General features: G+C 43.0%; 1 protein-coding gene across 2 annotated transcripts in view; it reads left to right on the plus strand.

The window, feature by feature from the left end:
• Nucleotides 1–18,792, plus strand: part of LOC140462857 (neurensin-1-like) — a 66,308-nt gene extending 47,516 nt beyond the window's left edge. For both annotated transcript variants that reach the window (XM_072556248.1, XM_072556249.1), the window contains one exon: nt 12,802–18,792. In XM_072556248.1, the coding sequence (XP_072412349.1) occupies nt 12,802–13,197 (396 nt within the window). In that variant the 3' untranslated portion in view covers nt 13,198–18,792. The remainder of the gene's footprint in view (nt 1–12,801) is intronic.
• Nucleotides 18,793–23,973: the final 5,181 nt, after the last annotated feature.

A 23,973-nucleotide genomic window follows, 5' to 3' on the forward strand; every position in this document is an offset into this window, starting at 1 on the left:
AAGTTCTTACCTGGTCAGGCCTTTTTCTTTCATTCATTTATGCCACTGGCTGGGCCAGCATTTATTGCCTGTCCCTAGTTGCCCCTTGAGAAGGTGCTGTTGAGCTGCCATCTTGAACCGCTGCAGTTCACTGCTCATTCCTCAATGCCATCAGGGAGAGAATTCCAGCGACAGTGAAGGAACGACAATATATTTCCAAGTCAGGATGATGAGTGGCTTGGATGAGAACTTGATCTACATGTGACTCCAGACCTACAGCAGTACAGCTGAATCTTAAATGCCCTCTGGGCAATTTGGGATTGGTAAACAATGCAACCATCAATTCCTGTTGAAAGAATGTAAGGAAAATGTCATTGTTATTTACCATTCCTACTCAGTTTTGCTCCTGATGTGCTAAAGTGAGCTGTCTCTCAGTCAGTTCTATTTTAGAACACTGTAGACATTGCCTGTTAAATATTACATCAGCACAATTTATCTGACAAATTATCTCAGGCAACAAAACATGATGTGAAAATACAAATGGCTGTGTACAAACAGACAGCGTTTATCAATCCAGGAAATGGTCATGAATCTGGGTAATTTCATCTCTAAAAAACTTATTGCTGGTTCAATGAGTCTGTCAGATTCCAGGGGTTTGGGTGCTTTACTTCTATAGCCAGGTTTGCTATCCAAAGGGGTAGTTTCCTTCCCATCTTTGTTCCCACTCATTGAGTCAATTCCCAGACCTGTGTTGAGTGTGGCTCTGCTTAGATTAAACCCATTCTCTGCAGAACCATCACAAAGGTTCATTCGTGTCCAGAGTTGAGTGAGTCTGTGCATGAGAATGTGTGTGTGTGAGTGTAGGTGTGTGAGTGTGCAAGTGTACAATAACCATCTACACGTGTGTGTGTGTGTGTGTGTGTGTGTGTGTGTGCATTCATTATCATAGAATCATAGAGATCTACAGCCTTTCGGCCCATCGCATCTGTGCCAGTCAAAAACAGCCATTTAACTATTCCAATCCCATTTTCCAGCTTTTGCCTATAACCTTGGGGCACCTTGGCATCCCAAGTGCATATCTAAATACTTCTTAAATGTAATGAGGCGTTCTGCCTCTACCACCCTGACCAGCATTGAGTTCCAGTTTCCCACCACCCTCTGGGTGAATTGGTTTTTCCTCACATGTTCTCTAAACCACCTGCCCCTGCCCTTAAATCTATTGTCCCGGTCATTGATAACTCCATCAAAGGGAAAGTTACTTCCTGTCTGCCCTATCCCTGCCCCTAATAATTTTATACATCTCGATCATGTTCCCTCTCAGTGTCCTCTGCTCAAGGGAAAACAACCCCAGACTGTCAAATCTCTCTACATTACTGAAACTCTCCAGACCAGGCAACGTACTGGGAAATCTCCTCTGCACCCTCTCCAATGTTATTCAAATTTTTCCTCCAAATCACTTTCTTCTGAACATGGGCCTCATTGTTAATCTCAGCCAGTCCGTTCATATGTGCAAGTACCATTTGCAGAAGTTTGTGTAAGTACATATATGAGAGTGTGAATGCACAAATGTATGTGTGTGCGTCCATGCAAGTTTATACGCAAGTGTGGGCATGTGAGAATTCATGCATGTTGTACACCAGAAAGCCAGGGTGAAAAACAATAAACCAGAATTAAATCTTTATTTTTATAAGCATTTACTTACAAATGTACACATTACAAACATTTCAAATCCAGCTAGCTTAATTTCAAACCATTCCTTTATGTATGTTTTGTAATCAGTCAATTCACTGATATTATTAAACACATCTGCAAAGGTTTGGATTTGAATCAGGTCTCTGAGTTCAAAGGTAGGAACATTACCACTGCACCCACAAGAGTTCCCAATTTTCCTTATATAAAAGTATAAGTCAATCCTCTGTTAATGCTCACTTCCTACAAACAATCAAACACAGTCAAAATATAATAATGAGAGAATGTGCGTGTGTGTGAGTCGATGTTTTTGATTAAGTCTGAATCTTGATTGTGAGTGGCATTTTTTGTTATTCATTCACATTGGATGTTGCCAGTCAAACCTAATTTGCTCAGAAGGCATTTGAGAATTAACCCCAGTGCTGTGGGTCTGGAGTCACATGTAGGCCAGACCAGGTAAAGGTGGCAAATTTCCTTCCCTTAGGAACATTAGTGAATCAGATGGATTTTTCTGTCAATCTAATGATCATCTCTAGATTTTTAATCCCAGATTTTTATTAAATTCAAATTCCATTCTCTGCCCTGTAGGGATTTGAACCTGGGTCCAGTGAATATTACCTGGCTCTTTGCATTAATAATCCAGTGATAATATCACTAAGCCATTGCTTCCCCACATGGAGGTGATGAGGGTCTCACCTGTTGATTAGAGAGTCAGCAATAGCCTTTTTGAGAAGTCTCAGGCACTTTGACAGAGCAGTGACTGACTTACCCCAGGTTGACGGAGCCTTGGGGTCAAAGTTCCACCAATTGAGAACTGACCAAATCAGAGGCTGGAATATTCAATGGCAGCATCACCAGTAAAGTGCTGCTGTTGACAAACTGAGCTTGGGCATAGGAGCCAGGTTAAAACCAGGCCATGGGTGACAGTGATGGCAGAATGGGGTGTAACGGGTTGGGTTACAGTGGTGAGGGGGTGATCAAGGAGTGGTTGGAAGCAACAGTAAGGGAAAGGAATCAGCATGGCTCCCCCATTCTCTTGATAGGCCTGTGGTCAAGGAACCAAATCCACTGCCCCCCCTCCCCCCACAATACCCTGATCGTCTGCAAACAACCCCACAGGGGTTTCTTCCTCAGGCTTCCCGCACGGAGAGGCATCTGGCCCACTGCAGGATTAGAGACAAAAAAACTGCAGATGCTGGGATCCAAAGTAGACAGGCCTGAGGCTGGAAGGACACAGCAAGCCAGGCAGCATCAGGAGGTTTCAGGTGTAGTGGTGAGGTTGGACTTTATGTGGGCATTAATGAAGTGCACTTAAGGCCCACAATTAGTGACGCGGTGGGCAAGTCTTCCCATTGTTGTAACCACTTTCCCCCAGATACCAACTGCATCATGGGGGAGGTCACTCAATGGGTATCTTTCTTTGTGTGATTCTAATTGCTACCTGTTGAGATTGCAGGAGTTAAAGGATCTCACATAGCCGCTGCGATGTCCTTTACTGGCAGAATCGAGAACAAGGAAATCATCATTTACAAATGATCAGTTACCCATATAAGACAGAAATTAGGAAGCTTTTGTTTCTCAAAGAGGGTTATGGTTTTTGGAATTCCCTTCCTTGAAAGGTAGAAACTTTAAATCTTTTTAAAGCAGAAGTAGATAAATTCTTGATGGTCAAGGGGATGAAAGATTATCAGGGATATTCAGGAATATGGAGTTGAGACTAAAATCCGATCTTATTAAATGGCAGAGCAGGCTGGAGGCACTAAGTAGCCTACCCCTGCTCAATGTTTGTGTTTATTGCGGAGAGATTCGTATCGACATTTCCTAAATGACATTTTTCAAAATGACTTATGGAGGTGAAGGATTATTTCTTGTAGAGAAAGGAACACATTCTTAATTTAGCTCTGTTCCAGGCATCACACCAGAGGGTTCAGTGAGGACAGAGCAGAGATCCAAACTCAGCTGTAGTCCTGTCAGAGTGAATTCGCCATTCACCACAAATCGCACTGAAATAATCCTGTTAACATCTCACAGTATCGGAAAGCAATCAAAGTCAACAGCATCGGAAAACGGACATCAGCGAGGACCATACTCAGGGACAAGATGACAATGCTGACCCTTGTCATTCATATAAAGAGTACTTTAACAGAATTAGCACCTCAACTATGAGTGATAATTCAGTCATCTCTATGTACAGTGATGGCAGAACATTACAGTTCACTCAGGAAGTCCCAGTCACTGCAGAAATGTACACCTTTATCTGTATGTTATAGCCTAGAGCTACAGCTAGTGATGGTAGAGGCTCCAGTTGGTTTCCATCCCAGAAATCGCTCCCCCTCTTACTGCTTACCATTAGCATCTGTTAGAAGCATTTGCAGCTTAATCCTTTTGGCCATGTTAGGAAGGCTATGAGTCCTGGTGAAAGGTTATGCTCGAAATATTGAACCTCTTGGTCCTCAGATCCTGCCTGACCTGCTGTGGCTTTTCCAGCACCACACTTTATCAAGTACAAATGCACCTTCCTTGACCATCAACGTTATGTTTATAAAATGTCGGAGCAAAATATGCCATTCAGCCTTTCAAGTCTGCTGGTCCATTCAATGAGATCATGACTGATCTGAAAAACCTCAATTCTACTTTCCTTTCTATTCCATATAACCCTCGATTGTCTTGCTGATTGAAAATCTGTCAATCACTGCTTTGAATATATGTAATGACCCAGTGTCAACTGCCTTCTGCACTGTAGAATTTCACAGATTCACTGCCCTCTGAGAAAGGAAATCCCTCCTTCGCTCTGCCTTAAATGAGTGATTCTCCTCGCTTTCCATTTTGAGACGATGTCCTCTGATCCTCGACTCTTCTGTGTTTACCCCAACAAATCCCCTCGGAATACTGTATATTTCAATAAGGCTTTCTCTCACTCTTCGGAACTCCAGTGGGAGTTCAGGCCCAATCTGCTCAATCTCTCCACATATGATAGTCCCTCCATAGCTGGTATCAGCCCAGTTAACTTTCTTGGAACTGGCTCCAATGTCAGTATATCTTTCCTTAAAGAAGGAGATTAAAGCTGTTCACAGTATTCCAGCAATATTCTATTTGGTGCCTGATGTAGTGTTAGCAAAATCTTTTTTTTATACTCTATTCCCTTTGAAATAAAGGCCAATATTTCATTTGCTTTCCCTATTATTTGCTGAACCTGAATACTTACTTATTGTGAGTTATGCATGAGGACTCCCAAATCCCTCTGTGCCGTAGACTTCTGTAGAGAAAGTGGTAGATGCAGATACAGATATAACATTTTAAAGACATTGGACAGGTATATGACAGGAAAGGTTTAGAGGGATATGGGTGAAACGCAGGCAAGTGGAACGAGTTTAGTTTGGGAAAGCTGGTCAGCATGGACGAGTTGAACTGAAGGGTCTGTTTCGGTGCTGAATGACTCTATTTAGGTTCATCAATGGGACAAAACCCTGAGCTCTGACCAAAAGGAAGGACCCACTATGCCCTAGATCCCCCTCCCTGAGTAAGGGTATATCTGTTATTATGATAGAGTCAATGTTTGATTGACCCTGCATTATATGTAACCGACAGGGAAGATTGCCCTGAAATAAAAAAACAAATAGCTGTGGATGCTGGAGATCGGAAGTTGAAACAGAAAACACTGGAAGGGCTCAGCAGGTCTGGTGGTGGCATCTGAGGTGAAAGAAACAGAGTTAACATTTTGAGTTTAACTCTTCTTTCAAACTTACATGATATAACTCACAGCAGAAGTTTTGTTTCACCACTAAAATTGATGGGAATGCCCATCACTTGTGTTACTGAATGAGTGGATCCGCTATGACACATTTTACAGACCAAGCAGCATAGATGAAAGTGGACCACAATGTTATAGATTTCCCTATATCCACTTATGAAAGAACACTGCGTGTGTTAGTCATAGAGTCATAGAAATGTACAGAATGGAAAGAGACCCTTTGGTCCAACTCATCTATGCTGACCAAACATCCTAAATTAATCTAGTCTCATTTGCCAGTATTTGGCCCATATCCCTCTAAGCCCTTCCTATTTATATACCCATCCAAATGCCTTTTAAATATTGTAATTGTTCCAACCTCCACCACATCCTCTGGCAGCTCATTCCATACACGTACCACCCTCTGCATGAAAAAGTTGTCCTTTAGGTCCCTTTTAAATCTTTCCCCTCTCACCTTAAAGCTCTAGTTTTTGACTGCCCCACCCAGGGAAAAAGACCTTGTCTATTCACCCTACCTATGTCCCCAGATTTTATAAATCTCTATAAGGTCACCCCTCAGCCTCTGACGCTCCAGGGAAAACAGCCCCAGCCTATTCAGCCTCTCCCTATAGCTCAAAACCTCCAACTCTGCCAATATCCCTGTAAATGTTTTCTGAACCCTTTCAAGTTTCACAACAATCTTCCGATAGGAAGGAAATCAGAATTCCAGTAGCGGCCGAACCAATGTCCTATAGAGCTGCAACATGACTCCAAACTGCTATACTCAATAATCTGACCAATAAAGTCAAGTATACCAAATGTCTTCTTCACTATCCTATCTACCTGCGACTCTACTTTCAAGAAATTATGAACCTGCACTCTATGGTCTCTTTGTTCAGCAACACTCCCCAGGACCTTACAATTAAGTGCAGAAGGCCTGTCATGATTTGCCTTTCCAAAATGCAGCACCTCACATTTATCTAAATTAAACTCCATCTGCCACTCTTTGACAGATTGGCCCATCTGATCATCGTAATTTGAGGTAACCTTCTTCGCTGTCCACTACACTTCCAATTTTGGTGTCATCTGCAAACTTACTAACTATACCTCCTTTATTCACATCCAAATCATTTATATAAATGACAAAAAGCATTGGACAAGGTACCGATCCTTGTGGCACATCACTGGTCACAGGCCTCCAGTCTGAAAATTGACCATCCACCACCACCTTCTACCTTCAAGCCAGTTCTGCATACAAATGGCTAGTTCTCCCTGTATTCAACATGAACTAATGTTGCAAACCAGTCTCCCATGAGGAACCTTGTCAAATGCCTTACTGAAGTCCATATAGATCACATCCACCACTCATCAATCCTCTTTGTTACTTCTTCAAAAAGCTCAATCAAGTTCGTGAGACATGATTTCCCAAGCACAAAGCCATGTTGACTATCCCTAATCAGTCCTTGCTTTTCCAAATACATGTACATCCTGTCCTTCAGGATTCTCTCCAACAACTTGCCCACCACTGACATCAGGCTCACTGGTCTATAGTTCCCTGGCTTGTCTTTACCGCCCTTCTGAAACAGTGGCACCACGTTTGCCAGCCTCCAGTCTTCCGGCACCTCACCTGTGACTATCGATGATACAAATATCTCAGCAAGGGGCCCAGCAATCACTTGCCTAGCTTCCCACAGAGTTCTCGGGTACACCTGATCAGGTCCCAGGGATTTGACCATCTTTATGCCATCCAGCACCTCCTCTGCTGTAATATGGACATTTTTGACGATGTTGCTATTTATTTCCCCACGTTCTCTGTCTTCCATTTCCTTCTCCACAATTAATGCTGATGCAAAATACTCATTCAGTATCTCCTCCATCTCCTGCGAATCTCCATGTAGGCTGCCTTGCTGACCTTTAAGGACCCTATTTTCTCCTTTCTTACCTTTTTGTCCTTTAATGTGTTTGTAAAATCCCTTTGGATTCTCCTTAACCCTATTTGCCAAAACTATCTCATGTCCCTTTTTGCTCTCCTGATTTCTCTCTTAAGAATACTCCTACTGCCTTTATACTCTCTTAGGGAATCACTTGATTTCTGCTGTCTATACCTGACAGATGCTTCCTCCTTATTCTTAACCAAAACCTCCATTTTTGGCATCATCCAGCATTCCCTACAACTTACCAGCCTTGCCATTCACCCTAACAAGAACATACTGTCTCTGGACTGTCATTGTCTTATTTTTGAAGGCTTCCCATTTTCAGCCATCCCTTTACCTGTGAACATCTGCCTCAATCAACTTTTGAAAGTTCTTGCCAAATACCATCAAAATTGGCCTTCCTCAAATTTAGAACTTTATCTTCTAGAATTTTCACTATTTCAAAGCTAATAGAATTATGGTCACTGGCCACTAAGTGCTAGTCTAGACGAGCACTAGAACTAATCTAGACTAAGTGCTCTCCAGTTGACTTCTCAGTCACCTGTCCTGCCTTATTTTCCAACAGTCGGTAAAGTTTTGCACCTTCTCTAGTTGGTACATCCACATACTGAATCAGAAAATTTTCTTGTACACACTGAACAAATTCCTCTCCATCTAAACCCTTTACAGTCCAATCTATGTTTGGAAAGTTAAAATCCCTACCATAACCACCCTATTTTTCTTACAGATAATGGAGATCTTCTTACAAATTTGCTTCTGAATTTCCCTCTGACTACCCTCTGACTGTTGACGGGTCTATAATACAATCTCAATAAGGTGTTCATCCCTTTCTTATTTCTCAGTTCCACCCAAATAGCATCCTTGAACTTATTCCCATGAATATCCTCCCTAAAGACTGATGTAATGTTATCCTTAAACTAAAACACCACGCCTCCTCCCCTTACCTGCCCTCCTTTTCGATTTTTCCAATAGCTCCAAACCCTGGAACATTAAGCTGCCAGTCCTGTCCATTCCTGAGCCATGTCTCTCTAATTGCTATGATCACTCAGTCCCATGTTTCAAACTATGCCCTCCGTTCATCAGCCTTACCTGTTAGGCTTCTTGCATTGGAATAAATGTGGTTTAATTTATCAGTGCTGTCTTGTTCTCTACTTTGTTCCCTCCTGCCCTGTCTGTTTGACTTACTCTTTCTCCCAACAGTTCTAGTCTCAGACTGATATCTTTCCTCAATATCTCCCTGGCTCCCATCACCCCCACCCCTCTTACTAGTTTAAATCCTCCTGAGCAGCTCCAGTAAATCTCCCCGCCTGTCTACTGGCTTCCTTCCAATTCAGGTGCAATCCATCCTTCTTATGTAGGTCACTTCTACCCCAGAAGATATTCCAATGATCCAAAAATGTGAATCCTTCTCCCCATCACCAGCTTCTCAGCCAGGCATTCATCTGCTCTGTCCTCCTATTTCTACCCTCACCAGTTCGTGACACAGGGAGTCGCATTAATTCCTGGACTCCGAGTCGGAGAGCAAGGACAGTTAAGAGTGCTAAGTCAAATGATGTCTTAACTGATGCCTTCTGGTCACGCATTCATTGTTTGCGCTTTTAAAGATGAAAGGGCCATTAAATCATTCACGTAATGGGATGTGTCAGCTTACAGCTCGGCTGCTAGGCAACGTCGTGGAAATAGAGCTTTCTAGGTCTGTTGGGGGGGAAGGGAAGAGACAGGGTCCAGCCTCTGGGTAGTGGGGGAAGGGTGGCGACAAAGACAGTGGAGGATGGGGAGATGGGAAGGTGTGTCTGCTTATAATTTGGTGAAGCCATTTGTAATCGCTGGCAACAGATCCAAGGGCAAAAGAGCATTTGACAGGGTGAGCTTCACTTGTGAACGGCCCTCAGCTCCAGACGCACAGTGTTCCACGATGAGTCATATCATTGAGGAGATGGGACTTGCAATGAATTAAAAAGCAGCTCAGAGTCCAAAAGACGCTGTTACTACAAATTGCTGACATTAGTCAGGCAGCTGTACAACAACAAAGTGCATTTATCTGGCAGATATAATTTAGTGGAACTTGCCCGGGCATTCTGCAGGGACAGTTGTTAAAGGAAATTTGATATCAAGTCAGACAAAGTCCTAAGTCTAGAGTTCTTGTAGAATTCCTGGAGAATGGAGGGAGATTTGCCTATTCCTGGAGGATTCCTCAGGTGGCCTCCTGCCTCCTGACCTATATATGACTCCAGACACACAGCAATGTGATTGACTCTCTAGTGTTGTCTGAAATGGCCTGACAAGTCACTTAGCTCAAGGACAACTAGGGATGGACAATAAATGCTGGTCTTTCTAAACAGACCCATGCAATGTGAAAGAATAAAAGAAAAAAATAGCATGAGTGGTTTAGACAAGTAAATCGAAACAAAAACTGTTGCCATCGGCAGCAAAATGGAGAAGCAGGGGATATTATTTAAGGTGACTGGGAAAAGAAGCAGTGGTGAGTTTATACAGCAAATTGTTAGGGTCTGGAATGCAGTGCCTCATAGTGCAGAGGAGAGAGGTTCCATTGGCACTTTCATGCACGAATTGGATACTTATCCAAAGAGAAAATAAGACTTGCAGAATTTTGAGGAAATAATGGAATAGATGAAGCAACTCTGACAGAGAACAGGTAGGGACAGGATGGGCCAAATGGCCTCCTGTGCTGAAATCATTCCATGATTCCATGTCTGATATAATGACTGTCATTTTTAATGGACCTGGAAACTTTAGCAACATTGAGTGCATGTAGTTAAACTCTATGACTAGTGTACAAGACACAAGAGATGGCTAATGGTATCCTTCCATGAATCTTGAAACATTAACTATGTTTCTGTCTCCACAGATGCTGCCGGTCCTGCTGAATTTCACCTACATTCTCTGTGGATATTTTATATGGCTATAGACTTTTCTGTTTATCTTCAGCATTCATTTCACTTCTTCCTTCTGTATCTTGCTGTTTATCTTCACAGTGGCCCAATGATGAAATGTGTGAGTGGAATTAAACAAGTAGACACAAGAGTGGATTAGCTGCAGCTATGGCAGAGGGCTTTCACTGCAGCTATGAATTATGGGATAGCCTGCCTCCATTCAATCAAACCCTTTGCAGCATGGGTATCATAATACATTGACATAATCGATTGGCATGATGCAGGCACTGTAAGGAAGGAATCCAATCTAATCTTTGTTGTGATGTTGGACAGTGTTTCCTCTAAGTTGTTTCATAGTTAGCTACTGTAAGTTGGTCATGCACAACGCAGCCCTTTCACGTTACAACTTCCACGCCCATGCAAAAAAATTTAAAGAGACATTGCAGCTAAATAAATTGCCATCGCAATGCCAAATAAGACAGTTGTAGTGGAGGCCTGAGTCCATGAGGTAGAAAGGCAGAGGGAAATAATGTTTCTATAGAAGGCCAGGAGACCCTGAAGACTCAGACTGTCAAAAACAATGTGAGTCATTAGCCTGACCTGGTAATCTTGTCTGCAGGAATTTAAAAGACCTCTCTTCAGTCATCAAGGTCAATGGATGTAGTTTCAACTGTTATCTCCCACTACCACACCATCAGCTTCATATGCTGCTCAATGCACCACACTCCATCAGTCAGTAGTCAGAAATCAAGCTCAGCTTGCACATTTACCACTCCTACCCACATCTCACAGCCTCCACATACTTGCAACTATTCTGCTAAGACAAGAATATCAGCCAAACATGTTGCAATGCACTGACACTTCTCTATTGCTGGAGAAGCTTTCCCAGGACATAAGGCAGAAGCAGGGAACTGGTGGGGAACAATGTTCGCCAAGTTGTTAGGGTTCCTCTGATTCCTTATGCTTCTTTCATTCCTCTGCTCCCAGAGTGAAGTGAGTCTATTGGAGAACATGACTCACTCATTCCCCTCCACAATTTATATTCATTATGGGCAGGAATTCGTCCAGGGAGAAAGGACATGAATTCCTGTTGGGAATGTGTTCCTGTTGGGAAAAGATCCACCTTGGGAGGCCATTCTAAATTGCCCATAGTGTTAGGTGCATTAATCATAGCGAAATGGGTCTGGGTGGGTTACTCTTTGGAGGGTCGGGCCGAAGGGCCTGTTTCTGCACTGTAAGGAAAGAATCCAATCTAATCTTTGCTGTGATGTTGGACAGTGTTTCCTCTAAGTAGCAACTTACAATAGCTAACTATGAAACAACTTAGAGGAAACACTGTCCAACATCACAACAAAGATTAGATTGGATTCCTTCCTTACAATGTGGAAACAAGCCCTTCGGCCCAACCAGTCCACACCGACCCTCCAAAGGGTAACCCACCCAGACCCATTTCGCTATGATTAAATTGCCCATAGTGTTAGGTGAATTAATCATAGCGAAATGGGTCTGGGTGGGTTACTCTTTGGAGGGTCGGGCCGAAGGGCCTGTTTCTGCACTGTAAGGAAAGAATCCAATCTAATCTTTGCTGTGATGTTGGACAGTGTTTCCTCTAAGTAGCAACTTACAGTAGCTAACTATGAAACAACTTAGAGGAAACACTGTCCAACATCACAACAAAGATTAGATTGGATTCCTTCCTTACAATGTGGAAACAAGCCCTTCGGCCCAACCAGTCCACACCGACCCTCCAAAGGGTAACCCACCCAGACCCATTTCGCTATGATTAATTCACCTAACACTATGGGCAATTTAGAATGGCCAGCTCACCTGACTTGACCTGACCTGCACATCTTTGGACTGTGGGAGGAAAGCGGAGCAACTGGATGAAACCCACGCAGACACGGGGAGAATGTGCAAACTCCACACAGACAGTCACCCAAGGCTGGAATCGAACCTGGAACCCTGGTGCTATGAGGCAGCAGTGCTAACCACTGAGCCACCATGCCACCCCTCTCTCACTATCCTGCTACATCATTGTCAATCCAAATTGTGCTCTGATGTTGACAGTTCCAGCACTTGCTGCAGTCTGAATGTACCTTCTGTTTAAGAGATACAGACTACCTTTAGCAAACATAAGCAAATACATTTGGATCTCCTGCTGAGCGTGCAGCCAGTCAGTAATACATTTCACACTGGGGTCAAGCTCTAATCTGGAATATTGTGAGCAGCTTTGGGCCTCATATCGGCTGGTGTTGGAGGAGATCCAGAGAAGGTTTACAAGGATGATCCTGGGCATGATTGAAACTTATAGAATACTGAGAGACCTGGATAGAGTGGACATGGAGAAGATGCTTCCACTAGTAGGAGAGACTAGGACCTGAGCGCATAATTTATATTCATTAGGGCAGGAATTCGTCCATGGAGAAAGGACATGAATTCCTGCTGGGAATGTGTTCCTGTTGGGAAAAGCTCCACCTTGGGAGGCCGACTTGTGGAAGTTAGCCTCATTATTTCTCCTTGAACATTAACCGGACTGTCTGATAGCTCAAAGACTTCTTTGTGTTTGCATTTTTAGGTGGGCCTGTCAGCAGGGACCATCCTTTTCCTCGTTGGCCTAGCAACAGTCACTACTGGTTACCTGGTGCCCCCGAAGATCGAAGGTATCGGGGAGGCTGATTTCCTCGTGGTGGACAGGCGTGCCATCGAGTACAATGAGGCGCTGGAGGTCAGCAAGCTGGTGGGCGCCATCCTTTTCAGCGTGGGAGGAACAGCAATCGCAGCGTGCATTCTGGTTCTGACCCTTTCCAGGCATCCCCCCAGAGATGAAGAGAGACAATTTTCACCCATTCTGAAACGGGGCCCACTTGAAACAAAGCACAAAATGGCTCTAACAACTGGGTCACCAGGGGATGCCCAAATCCCTGTTAGCTTGTCAAGAGTACAGAGTATCCAACCCAAAACGGGAACCTGAGGGACCAGTGCCTAAGCCCTTTATGAAACAGGTCTCCTTTATAATGTGAATTCCAGTGTGAAGTCTTAATCAAATGGTCCCACTTCCATAGATTGGCTTTAAGAGGTGATTCCTTACTGATGTGAAAAGATTTCTGGCTGATCTGAATATTTAGGGCCCCAGCCCTTTCCTAACCCAAAAATCCTGCATTTTACTTATCCAGGGGTGTTTCATTTGAAGGTCTATATCAGTAAAACCTGCCACCTTGAGTCTTTTCCTGTCCTCTTGTGCATTTCTAATTTCCATCACTTCACCACTGACACTCATTCCTTCCACTGCCTGTGCTCTGGATAAAAACAAAAGGCTCTTAATGCTGGAAATCTGAAAGTGCTGGAGAAACTCAGCAGGTCTGACAGCACCCGAAAGAGAGAAATAGAGTTAACATTTCGAGTCTAATGAGACTTTTCTTCACAACGTGAAACATTAACTCTGTTTCTCTTGCTACAGATGCTGCCAGACCTGCTGAGTTTCTCCAACATTCTCTGCTCTCTTTCCTCCTAAACCCTGGACTTCCCTTTCTAAAAATCTCCATATACCTTTGTTGCTTTACAACGTTGCTTAGAATCTACCTCATGGGCAAAGTTTTCAAGCACCAGGTCCTCATATCTCCTTATCTGCCTCAGTGTTCAATCTTGTTGCATTCAGGCTTCTTTGAAATGCCTCGGGAATTTTAACAATGCTAAGACGTTACATAATAGAACTTAGTGTTATTGCTGCTGATTTCCTTAGTTCCTGTCAGCAACATTGTTGAGGAGAAGATTTTGGCAAGAAGACAAGTATAATGACACTCTGAGTCATGACATCCCCATATGTTCCATGAGTGTTCTGGTAACTTAGCTCAGCCTTTAACAAGCTGCTGCCCTCTTTAATTACCAGTTGTAATTGCTACCCATGTGGTAATTCAGGAGACAGAAATGGGAACTAAATCCATTGGCAAATCAATTAGCTTTTGAGACAAGAAAAATGTTGTCTGGGTTTTGCTGAGGGCTTTGTGGTGCAGTGGTAGTGTCCCTAGCTCTGAGTCTAGGAAGCCCAGGTTCAAGCCCCACCTGCTTTAAAAGTATGTCAGAGCATCTGTGAACAAGTTGATCAGGAAGTATATCCAGATTTGTTTGCTTGGGAGCCTCAGATTCTTTAATAGAATTGCAAGCATCTCTTCCCCTCCCCACTCCAAATAGAAATGTTGGGAAAGACACAACATAATGCAAGCAAGTGGCTTGGAATGATAAAAACATGCGGCTCTGGATCAGTGACAGGCTTGTCCTTAAAGGACCTCTTAGCACCTGGACTGTACTGCCTGAAAACATGGGGGAAGCAGATTCATTTGTAATTTTCCAAAAATGTTTTCATTTGGACGGGGTGACCAAAAACTTGATTACCATAAACATAAGATAATTACTAAGAAATCCAATAAAGGATTCTGGATAAATTTATTTTCTCAGTGAGCAAGAGCATTGAGTCCAATTTTGGAATGATTCTGTTTACTTCTCTGCAAAAAGGAATTGGATATATAATCGAAAGAGAGACATTTGCAGGGTTTTGGGATCACAGCAGGAGTTTGGGTCAAATCAAACTGTTCCTAAAACAGACACAGGAGCAGTGATCAGCCCAGTCAGCCAATCAAGTCTGAACCGTCATCCAGTGAGATCATGGCTATTCCAATAACCCTCAACACTCTACTGCCATTTTCCCCATAACTCTCCATTCCCTTTGCTGATTAATGATCTGTCTGTCTCAGTCTTGGATATATTTAATCTGGACAGTCCTCTGCAAGAAAGAATTCCACAGATTCACTACCTTCTGAGAGAAGATTTTCCTCCTTATCTCTGTCTTAGGTGTGCAATCCCTTACTCTATTATTTATGTGTTAGCACAGACAAGATGGATGGAGTAGCCTCCTTTTGTCTGTTATTCACTGCTTCCATGACTCCAGAATTCCATGATCCACGACTAGTTTTCCATTTCAGAGCACTTACTGCTGTTTAAAGTGTTTGATCTGTGCATGCGAAGATCCGAGTTACGACATATCTTGTGCCATGTGAGAGATGATTAGGCATGGCGTCCTGTGCAATGTTTACCCACCTCAGTGAACTGTTGTGTGGATGGTGGCAGATTGACATGTCACTTCCTCAGCATGAGTGACCACTGAGAGTGCTGAATATCCCAGCAACGCAGCAGTGATATAGACCAGAACTAAAGAACAGACATGTGCAACCCTCTCACCTGAAGAAACTGTGAGGCATGTGGAGATCTATCGAAGAAGTAATTGGATTGGACTGACTGCCCCTTATTGGATCAGATCATGTTGTCAGCTCTGAGGCCTGTGTCGGAGGCCATCTCAATATTATGAGGTGATTTCATTCCCCCTTTTGTTATTTTATTGAATTCCCTTTGAAAGTGCTGCTTTTGACAAGCTTTTGAGCAGCTCATTCCAATTCACAATTTAAAACACAGTCTTCATCGTCCCTCTGTTTTGATTTGAAATTTCTCTGTGATTACTGACCTCTCACCGGTGGAAATACCTCTTTAGATACACTCTTAAGAAAACCCACACAACTTTGAGTAGCCCCTCTTGAAGTCATTAACGTTTCCAGCACCGAAGAAGACCCAATAGTCCATCGAATCTGCATTGGCCAAAAACAGGCACCTCATTATTGTCATCCCATTTTCTATCCCACAGTATTGTATGCATCACAAGTGCGCATTTAAATATTTCTTAAGTGTTAAGATGGTTTCTGTCTCTATCACCTTTACAGGCAGTGAGTTCCAAATTCCCACCATTTTCTGAGTGGAACAACATTTCTCCTCTAAACCTCCTGCCCTTAAGTCTCTGCCCCTGGTCATTGATGGCTCCATCAATGGGAAAAGTTCCTTCCTGTTTATCCTGTATACACCCATTATAATTTGATACATCTTAGTCATGTCACCCCTCAGTCTCCTCTGCTCTAAGGAAAACAACTCCAATACCTCAACATAACTAAAACTCTCCAGTCCAGGCAACTTTCTGGTAAATCTCCTCTGCATCCTCTCCAGTACTGTCACAACCCTCCTATAATGTGGATTCCAGAAGTGAACAACAGTCTCAGCCGCGGCCTAACCAACTTTTCCATGCAGAGAACAATTCCTGCTTTTCTTGTCTCGTTATGGAACTGAAGTTCCACATATGTGGAGAGTTTTAGTTATGTTGAGGTATCTTTTGCACCCTTTCTCCAAGGTTGCAATTTCCTATTGATCGGTTTGTGAAAACTGAGACTTTTCTTTCCAGCTCCTGCACCAAAGGGTCTTTGACACAGAGAAAATTCCAACGGGTTCTCCCAACATCGCAGAGAGCTAGTCCGATTCACCATCAAGTCACCAAAATGGATGTAAAGTTAGACTGCACAAAATTGGACACTCCACTTATGGTGCCCTTTACTCACATCCAATTTTTGTCCCTTCATTATTCCAAGATAGCCAATAAGTCAAGGCAAGGAGACTAGAAACTTTCTCCATTTTTTGAAGCAGCTCAGCGAAGGTTGGCACGATTGATTCCTGAGTTAAAGGGGTTGGCTTATGAGGGAAAGATGAGCAGGTTGGGCTGATGCTCATTGGAGTTTGGAAGAACAGGAGGTGATCATATTGAAACAATCCAAGGGACCTTGACAGGGCAGAGGCTTCCCTTATGGGAAATCTAGAACTGGGGGCATGGTTTAAAAATAAGAGGTCTCCCTTTTAAAACAGAGATGAGAAACTCCTCCTCTTAGATTATCAAGCGTGGTTGGAATTCTCTACCACAGACAGAAATGGAAGTGGATTGTCGAAGGCTGAGTTTGACAAATTTCTGATTTCTCAGTGAGTCAAGGTTTATGAGGGATAGACAAGGAAGTGAAGTTAAGGCCACAATCAAATCTACTGCGATCTAATTAATACCAAAGCAGGCTCCAAACGGCCTATTTCTTACTTGCTCCCCCATCTAAGTGTATTTGTGTGAATTTCCTTCACCTCAATAAAGTTTCTCATTCTGGTTAGAAGACAAAAAGAATTAAAAAGGCATAAGAATTAGGAGCAGGAGTGGGCCATTCAGCCCCTCAAGCCTGCTCTGCCGTTTATTATGATCATGGCTGATCTCATCTCGGCCTCGAGTCCATTTTCTTGCCTGATTTCCCCAACCCTTCAACCCATTACTAATTAAAAATCTGTCTATCTCCTCGTTAAATTTACTCAATGCTCCAGCATACACTATACTCTAGGGCAGTGAACTTGACAGATTCATAATCTTTTCAGACAAGTAATTTCCCCATATCTCTGTTTTAACTAAGACCGTGAGAAATAGGAGCAGGAGTAGGCCATTCAGGCCCTCAAGCCTGCTTCACCAATCAGTAGGATCACGGCTGATCCAGTGAGACATTCCTCACGCCCATTTTCCTGTGTTTTTCCCCATAACCATTGATTCCCCGACTGATCAAGAATCTATCTCAGCCTTAAGTATACACAAGGACTGTGTTCCCACAGCTCTCTGTAGCAAGGAGTTCCAAAGATTCACAGCCCTCAGAGAAGAAATTCCTCCTCATCTCAGTCTTAAATTGGTGTCCCTTTATTCTGAGACTGTGTCTTCTGGTCCCAGACTCTCCCATTGGAGGAAACATCCTCTTCAACATTTACTGTCAAGCTGTAACCTCTTATCCTAACACAATGACTTCTCATTGCCCCATAAGGGAAAACATCTACTTTACATATTCTTTGTCAATCTTCTTTAGCACCATATATGTCTCAATTAGATCCAGAAAGAGTAGGCCCAAACTGCACAAACTCTCTTCATGAGACACACTCCTCATCTCAAGAATGGACCCACTGACAGAAAATATAATTGCAGAAGAGAGTTGCAAATTTGGGTCACCAATTTTGTCACAATTTATTCATGCTGATGTCATCACATAACCTCCAGGTGTCAACAGCCCTACCCTCACTCTCCCACCGTTGGTTGCCTAAGATATCCCTCTTTGTGACATCCTATCCTCCCAAACCAATTGGAAAGCAAAGAAGACTCTTCATTATCTGATCGGATCATTCCAGGTTCAATTAGGCAGTCAAACTGCCATCAATTGCCCAAATCTTACAGTTTAATAAATAAAAACGTTCAGAATTTTGTTTTCTGTGTTAATTTGTTTTAGTGTCCCTGAACCCCTCAACCCCCCTCCCCAGACACTTTTGGAAGGTTGTTACTCTAGAGGCACAATGTTACATCACCTCCATTTTTCCCACTGTATTCATATTCCCATAACCTTAAACACCTCAGGGCTGCCTTGAGTCCAATAAATGTTCAGGCAACCTGAATTAAATGGGTTTCTGATCAATGCAGCATGTATAATCCAAACAGCTGCTTTCAGGGTTCACCACTTGACCTGTTCCATGAAGGGAAACCAATTCTCAGTTAGAGATGTTCATTGATAACCCACCTCCTGACAGACAGTGTATTTAAACAAACCAATCGCAACAGACTCCACCTTCATTCTAAAATTGCTGTTGGCATACCTTCATGAAAATAAACATAAAATAAAAATAACTGTGTTGCTGCTGACTGCAGAGTCTTTTTTTTTCATTGTGAACATTTACTGAGATTTAATCCTTTACTTATAGTTCTCTTTCCTTGTTCCACTTGTTGTATTTTGAACTTTCATAAAGACAGATTCAAATGTGCAGAAAAGGCCCTTCAGTCCATTGAGTCTGTGATAACTACCACAAAGGCACACTAATCCCAATTTCCTGTATTTATCCCATATCTTTGAATATTATGATATTTCAAATACTCATCCAAATATCTTTTCAAGGTTGTAAGGTTTCCAGCCTCCACTACTCTCTCAGACAGTGCATTGCAGATTCCCACCACCTGCTGAATGAAAAAGATTTTTTCTCAAATCCTCTGTGAATCTCCTGTCTTTTACACTAGAACTATGCCCTCTCGTGATTGACCCCTCAACCAAGGGGAACAGCGGCGTTCTATCCACCCTCTCCATATCCCTCATAATTTTAATCATCTCAGTCATACCCCGCCCCCAGTGTTCTCTGCTCTAGAGAAAATAATCAAAGCCTATCTCGTCTCTCCTTATAGCTCAATTGCTCTAACCCAGGTAATATCCTGGAGAATTTCCTCTGTACTCCATTTAGCACTATCACATTCTTCTGCAGTGAGGTGACCAGAACTGCTCACAGTACACTTATTGCAGCTGTATAACTCCAACATAACCTCCTCACTCTTAAACTCTTGAGCCACGACTGATGAAAGCAAGTGTCTCATATACCGTCTTAACTATCCTATTCATGTTGTCTGTCAACTTCATGAATCTGTGAGTAATTACCCCAATCTCCCTATGTTCCTTCCAGCTACCAAGTGTTCTGCCATTCATTGAATGCACACTCATCTTGTTTCTTCTAAAGTGCATAACTTTACACTTACCGAAAGTTAAATGCCATCTGCCATTGCTCTGCCAACTCTTCTAACCCATCTTCCTGTAACCTACAACCATCTGCTCCGCTACTAACCAATCTTGGTGATATCTGCAAATTTGCTTAACATTCCCCCCACATTTTCATCTATACCATTTATGTATAAAACAAACAATAAGGGTCCCTGTACTGATCCTTGTGGTACCCTGCCAGATGCCAGCCTCCAGTCACTCAAACAGCCTTCTACCACTAAACTTTGTGTCTATGACTAAGCCAGTGTCAGATCCATCTCACCGTGTTTCCCAGAATTCCATGTGCTTTAACCTTCTCAATCAGAATCCCATGCAGAACCTTGTCAAAAGCTTTGCTAAAATCCATATAAACTACATCAGCTGAACTTCCCTCATCCACACACTTGACCACATTTTCGAAAAAATCTAATGGCCTCCTTCTGACAAAGCCATGCTGACTCCATCACTAATTATCCAAACCTTTCCAAGTGGATATTTATTCTCTCCTTCAGAAATTTCTCCAATAGTTTCGCTACCATTAATGTGAGACTCACCAGTCTGTAAGTTCTTGGTTCACCTCTATCACCCTTCTTACAAAGTGGAACCAATTAGCTGTCCTCCAGTCCCCTGGAACTTGCACTGTGGCCAGAGAGGAATTAAAAATTTGTGTTAGAGTTTCTGCAATTCATTAAGGACAGGGGATTTGTCCATTTTTAAGCCCAACAGAGCCTCCAATTTCCTATGTCAAACCGTGTAGATTCCTCATAGTCCCTTTTCCTGAATTCCAGAACCTATGTTCTCCTTTTCCAGAGTGAAAAATCAAAGGGAAATATGTAGTTAATCCTTTCAAAACCCTGTGGCTTCACACGCACGTTGCCTAATGGGCCCTTGGTTAACCTCTTCCTTTTAATGTATTTATAAACTATTTTAGGATTCTCCCTAATCTTGTTTATAAGTCCTATTTCCATGTTTTTCTTTCTGTGTTATTCCATCTCTCCCTTCAGATTCAAGGTAGCTGACAGTGGGCTGGGGGCGGAGAGGGGGGAGGGGGGAGGAGGGATGGAGAGGTATGGGGGATTTGGTGGTGGGGACTGTTGGGCAGTTGTAATAGATGTTATACTTACACTTGTGTAAATCCTCTATCACTCATGTCCTGACACAGCACTGCTGTAAGTGTGTAGGATTCCACGGGCATCCACAATATTATGTAACTATTCCCCACTCTGAAGTTTTACTGGAGGAATAAGCTTGGAAATGACCTCATGCGATTGGGACACCAGTCACCACCACCTCCCACAACTTCATTTCTGGAGAGCAAGAACCAAATCGTTTGCCTTGTCCATTTGAGCAAAATAACGGAGAGGGTAGGATGTGTCAGTTGCCTTCAATCTGAAGGAAGAGGGAGGGAATTTCCAACCAAAGGAGTCCACTTTACAGCAATTTGTCTATTTACTCTGCAGCAGTCTACAAAGTCTATTTAAAAAGAATACTTTGACACAATAGGAAACAGAACTCGGGACTGAAACTGCAAAGTAGCATCTCACAGGGGAAGAAAAATATCCCAACAAATTGCAGTTGGAGGATAGTTATTTTTTCCTATTCATTCATGGGATGAGGGCGTCACTGGCTAGGCCAACATTTATTGCTCATCTCCAATTGCCCAAAGGGCAGTTAAGAGTAAACCACATGGCTGTGGTTCTGGAGTCACATGTAGACCAGACCAGGTAAGGATGGCAGATTTCCTTCAGTAAACGTCATTGGTGAGCAAAATGGGCATTTTCCCAAAAATTGACAATGGTTTCATGGTCATCATTAGTCTCTTAATTCCCAAGTATTTTTGTTTAATTCAAATTCCATCACTGGGACTCAGGTCCCAAGAACATTTCTTGGGTCTTGAGAATAATGTTGATATTGTGTTGCTGGAAAAGCACAGCAGGTCAGGCAGCATCCGAGGAGCAGGAGAATCGACGTTTCGGGCATAAGCCCTTTATCAGGAATGAGGCTTGTGAGCCGGGTGGCTGAGAGATAAATGGGAGGGGAGTGGGGTTGGGGGGAAGGTAGCTGACAATGCCATAGAGAGAAGGAGGGGGAGAAGGTAATAGTTTGGAGAGGAGGGTGGATGCGGATAAGTGGGAAAGATGGTGGACAGGTTGAGAGAGTGGAGGCTTAAGACTAGGATAATGTGGGGAGAGGGGAAATGAGGAAACTGGTGAAATCCATATTGATTCCCTATGGTTGCAGGGTCTTGGGTCTAATGGTCTAATGGTCTAATGATAATGCCTTGGGCCAGCATATCCCCCTTGCACATTATGGGTATAAAGGTGATCTCAACTGTGCTGTTTCAGGGAATGATTGACAGGGGAATTCATTTACTCTCTGGCTTGGACCTCTCCACATTATCTGCCCCTTGTGTGCCTATTTGCCATTGGCGTTATTTTGGATGTGTTCAAGTATGACCACACCACTCAAGCTCAGACATATCAACCCTGGTGATACAGAGCCAGGCAAGACATGAAGGTGCCCCTCTTAAATGTCAGCCCCTGCTTGAGCCCTTTCAACTCAGCTAGAGCAGCAATCAGGCTGGTGCCATTAGCCTCAACACCTCTCAGGAGAGGCAATTCAGTCAAGAATCATCCTTACATCACTGCTGGGCATTCTGCCAGTCTCACTCTTCTGAAGGACAGAGTCCCACAGGGGCAACATGACAAGATCCAAGTTGGCCCTTCAAAGCAATACAGTGTTCCTCTGTGATCCTATCTGTCATCTGCAGTGGATCTAAAAGACCACACAATTCACAATTCAAAGCAGTGCAATGTGAGCTTTCTCTGGTGCTCTGGCCAACATTTACCCTGTGATCAATCAGTGAATCAGATGATCTGGTTGTGGTCACATTGCTCTCTATGGGAGCTTGCTGTATCCCAAAATTGTATTTGTAATTACACTTCTTTGGCTACAAACAGCTTTGTGATGCCTCAATATATAAATGGTGCTACGTAAATGCAGGTTCTGCCCTTCAGTCTGCTGCAACTTGAGTGAACATAGCATCAAACTCCACTATAAAGGATTCCATGTTGGAACCTCCGTTAGGCAGAGTTAAAATCAGGTCAGTCCATGGGCAGTCATTTTAAAAATCAAATAAAAGCAAAATTACAAGGAAGCTGGGTATCTGCAACAAACACAGAGAATGCTGGTGAAACTCAGCAGGTCTGGCAGTAACTGTGGAGAGAAACAAAGTTAACGTTTTGAGTCCTATATCACTCCATTTCTCTCTGCACAAATGCTGCCTGTCCTATTGAGGTTCTCCAGCATTCTCTGGGTTATGTGTTAAAAATCGTGAATTACAGAATGTTGCAGAATGATGACCATCTTCTTCATCTCATCACAAGGAACATTTGATTTGATTTGATTTATTATTGTTATATGTACTTAGATACAGTGAAAAGTATTGTTTTGTGTGTAAGTCCTACCTTACATAAGTACACCAGGATAATAGAACAGACTGCAGAATGTGGTGTTACAGCTACAGAGAAGGTGCAGTGAAAGATCAGCTTTAATACATGAAGGGTCCATTCAGAAGTCTGATAATAGCGGGGAAGAAGCTGTTGTTGAATCTGTTTTGAAATGTTTCCAAACTTTTGTATCTTTTGCCCGATGGGAGATGGTGGAAGAGAGTATAAGTGGTGTCAGAGAGGTCTTTGATTATGCTTTACCGAGGCAGAGGGAGTCAATGGTTTTCGTGATGGACAGGGCTGTATTCTCAACTCTCTGTAATTTCTTTTGATCTTGGGCTGAGGAGTTGCCATACCACGCTGTGATGCATCTGGATAAGATGCTGTCTATGGTGCATCTATAGAAATTGGTAAGAATCATTGTGGACATGCCAAATTACCTGAGCCATCTGAGGAAGTAGAGGTTTTGAGTGTGATTTCTTGACCATAGCGTTGACGTGGATATCCAGGACAGATTGTTGATGATCATTGCGCCTAGGAACTTGAGGCTATCAACCATCTCCACCTCAGCACCATTGATACAGACATGTCCTCAACATTGGAGGCATGTCCTCCACATTGCTGCCCCTCAGATAACTTGGGCCTGAGCTCATAGATCAATACTGATGTGTGGAAGGTATGTAAGTGCAAAGTCACCATTGTCTTTCCAGACTATGTGGGAGTCTCTCTAATATTAGAGAAAGAGACTACACGCAAACTGAGGATGGTTTAATCTGAAGGTCACCACACCTCAGTTGAGGAGAGAGGTTGAGAAGGAAACTCCTTCATGGTACCCTCAGCTGGAGTGAGAATTGA

Source organism: Chiloscyllium punctatum, chromosome 37 (genome assembly GCF_047496795.1).
Source record: "Chiloscyllium punctatum isolate Juve2018m chromosome 37, sChiPun1.3, whole genome shotgun sequence".
NCBI lineage: Eukaryota > Metazoa > Chordata > Chondrichthyes > Orectolobiformes > Hemiscylliidae > Chiloscyllium > Chiloscyllium punctatum.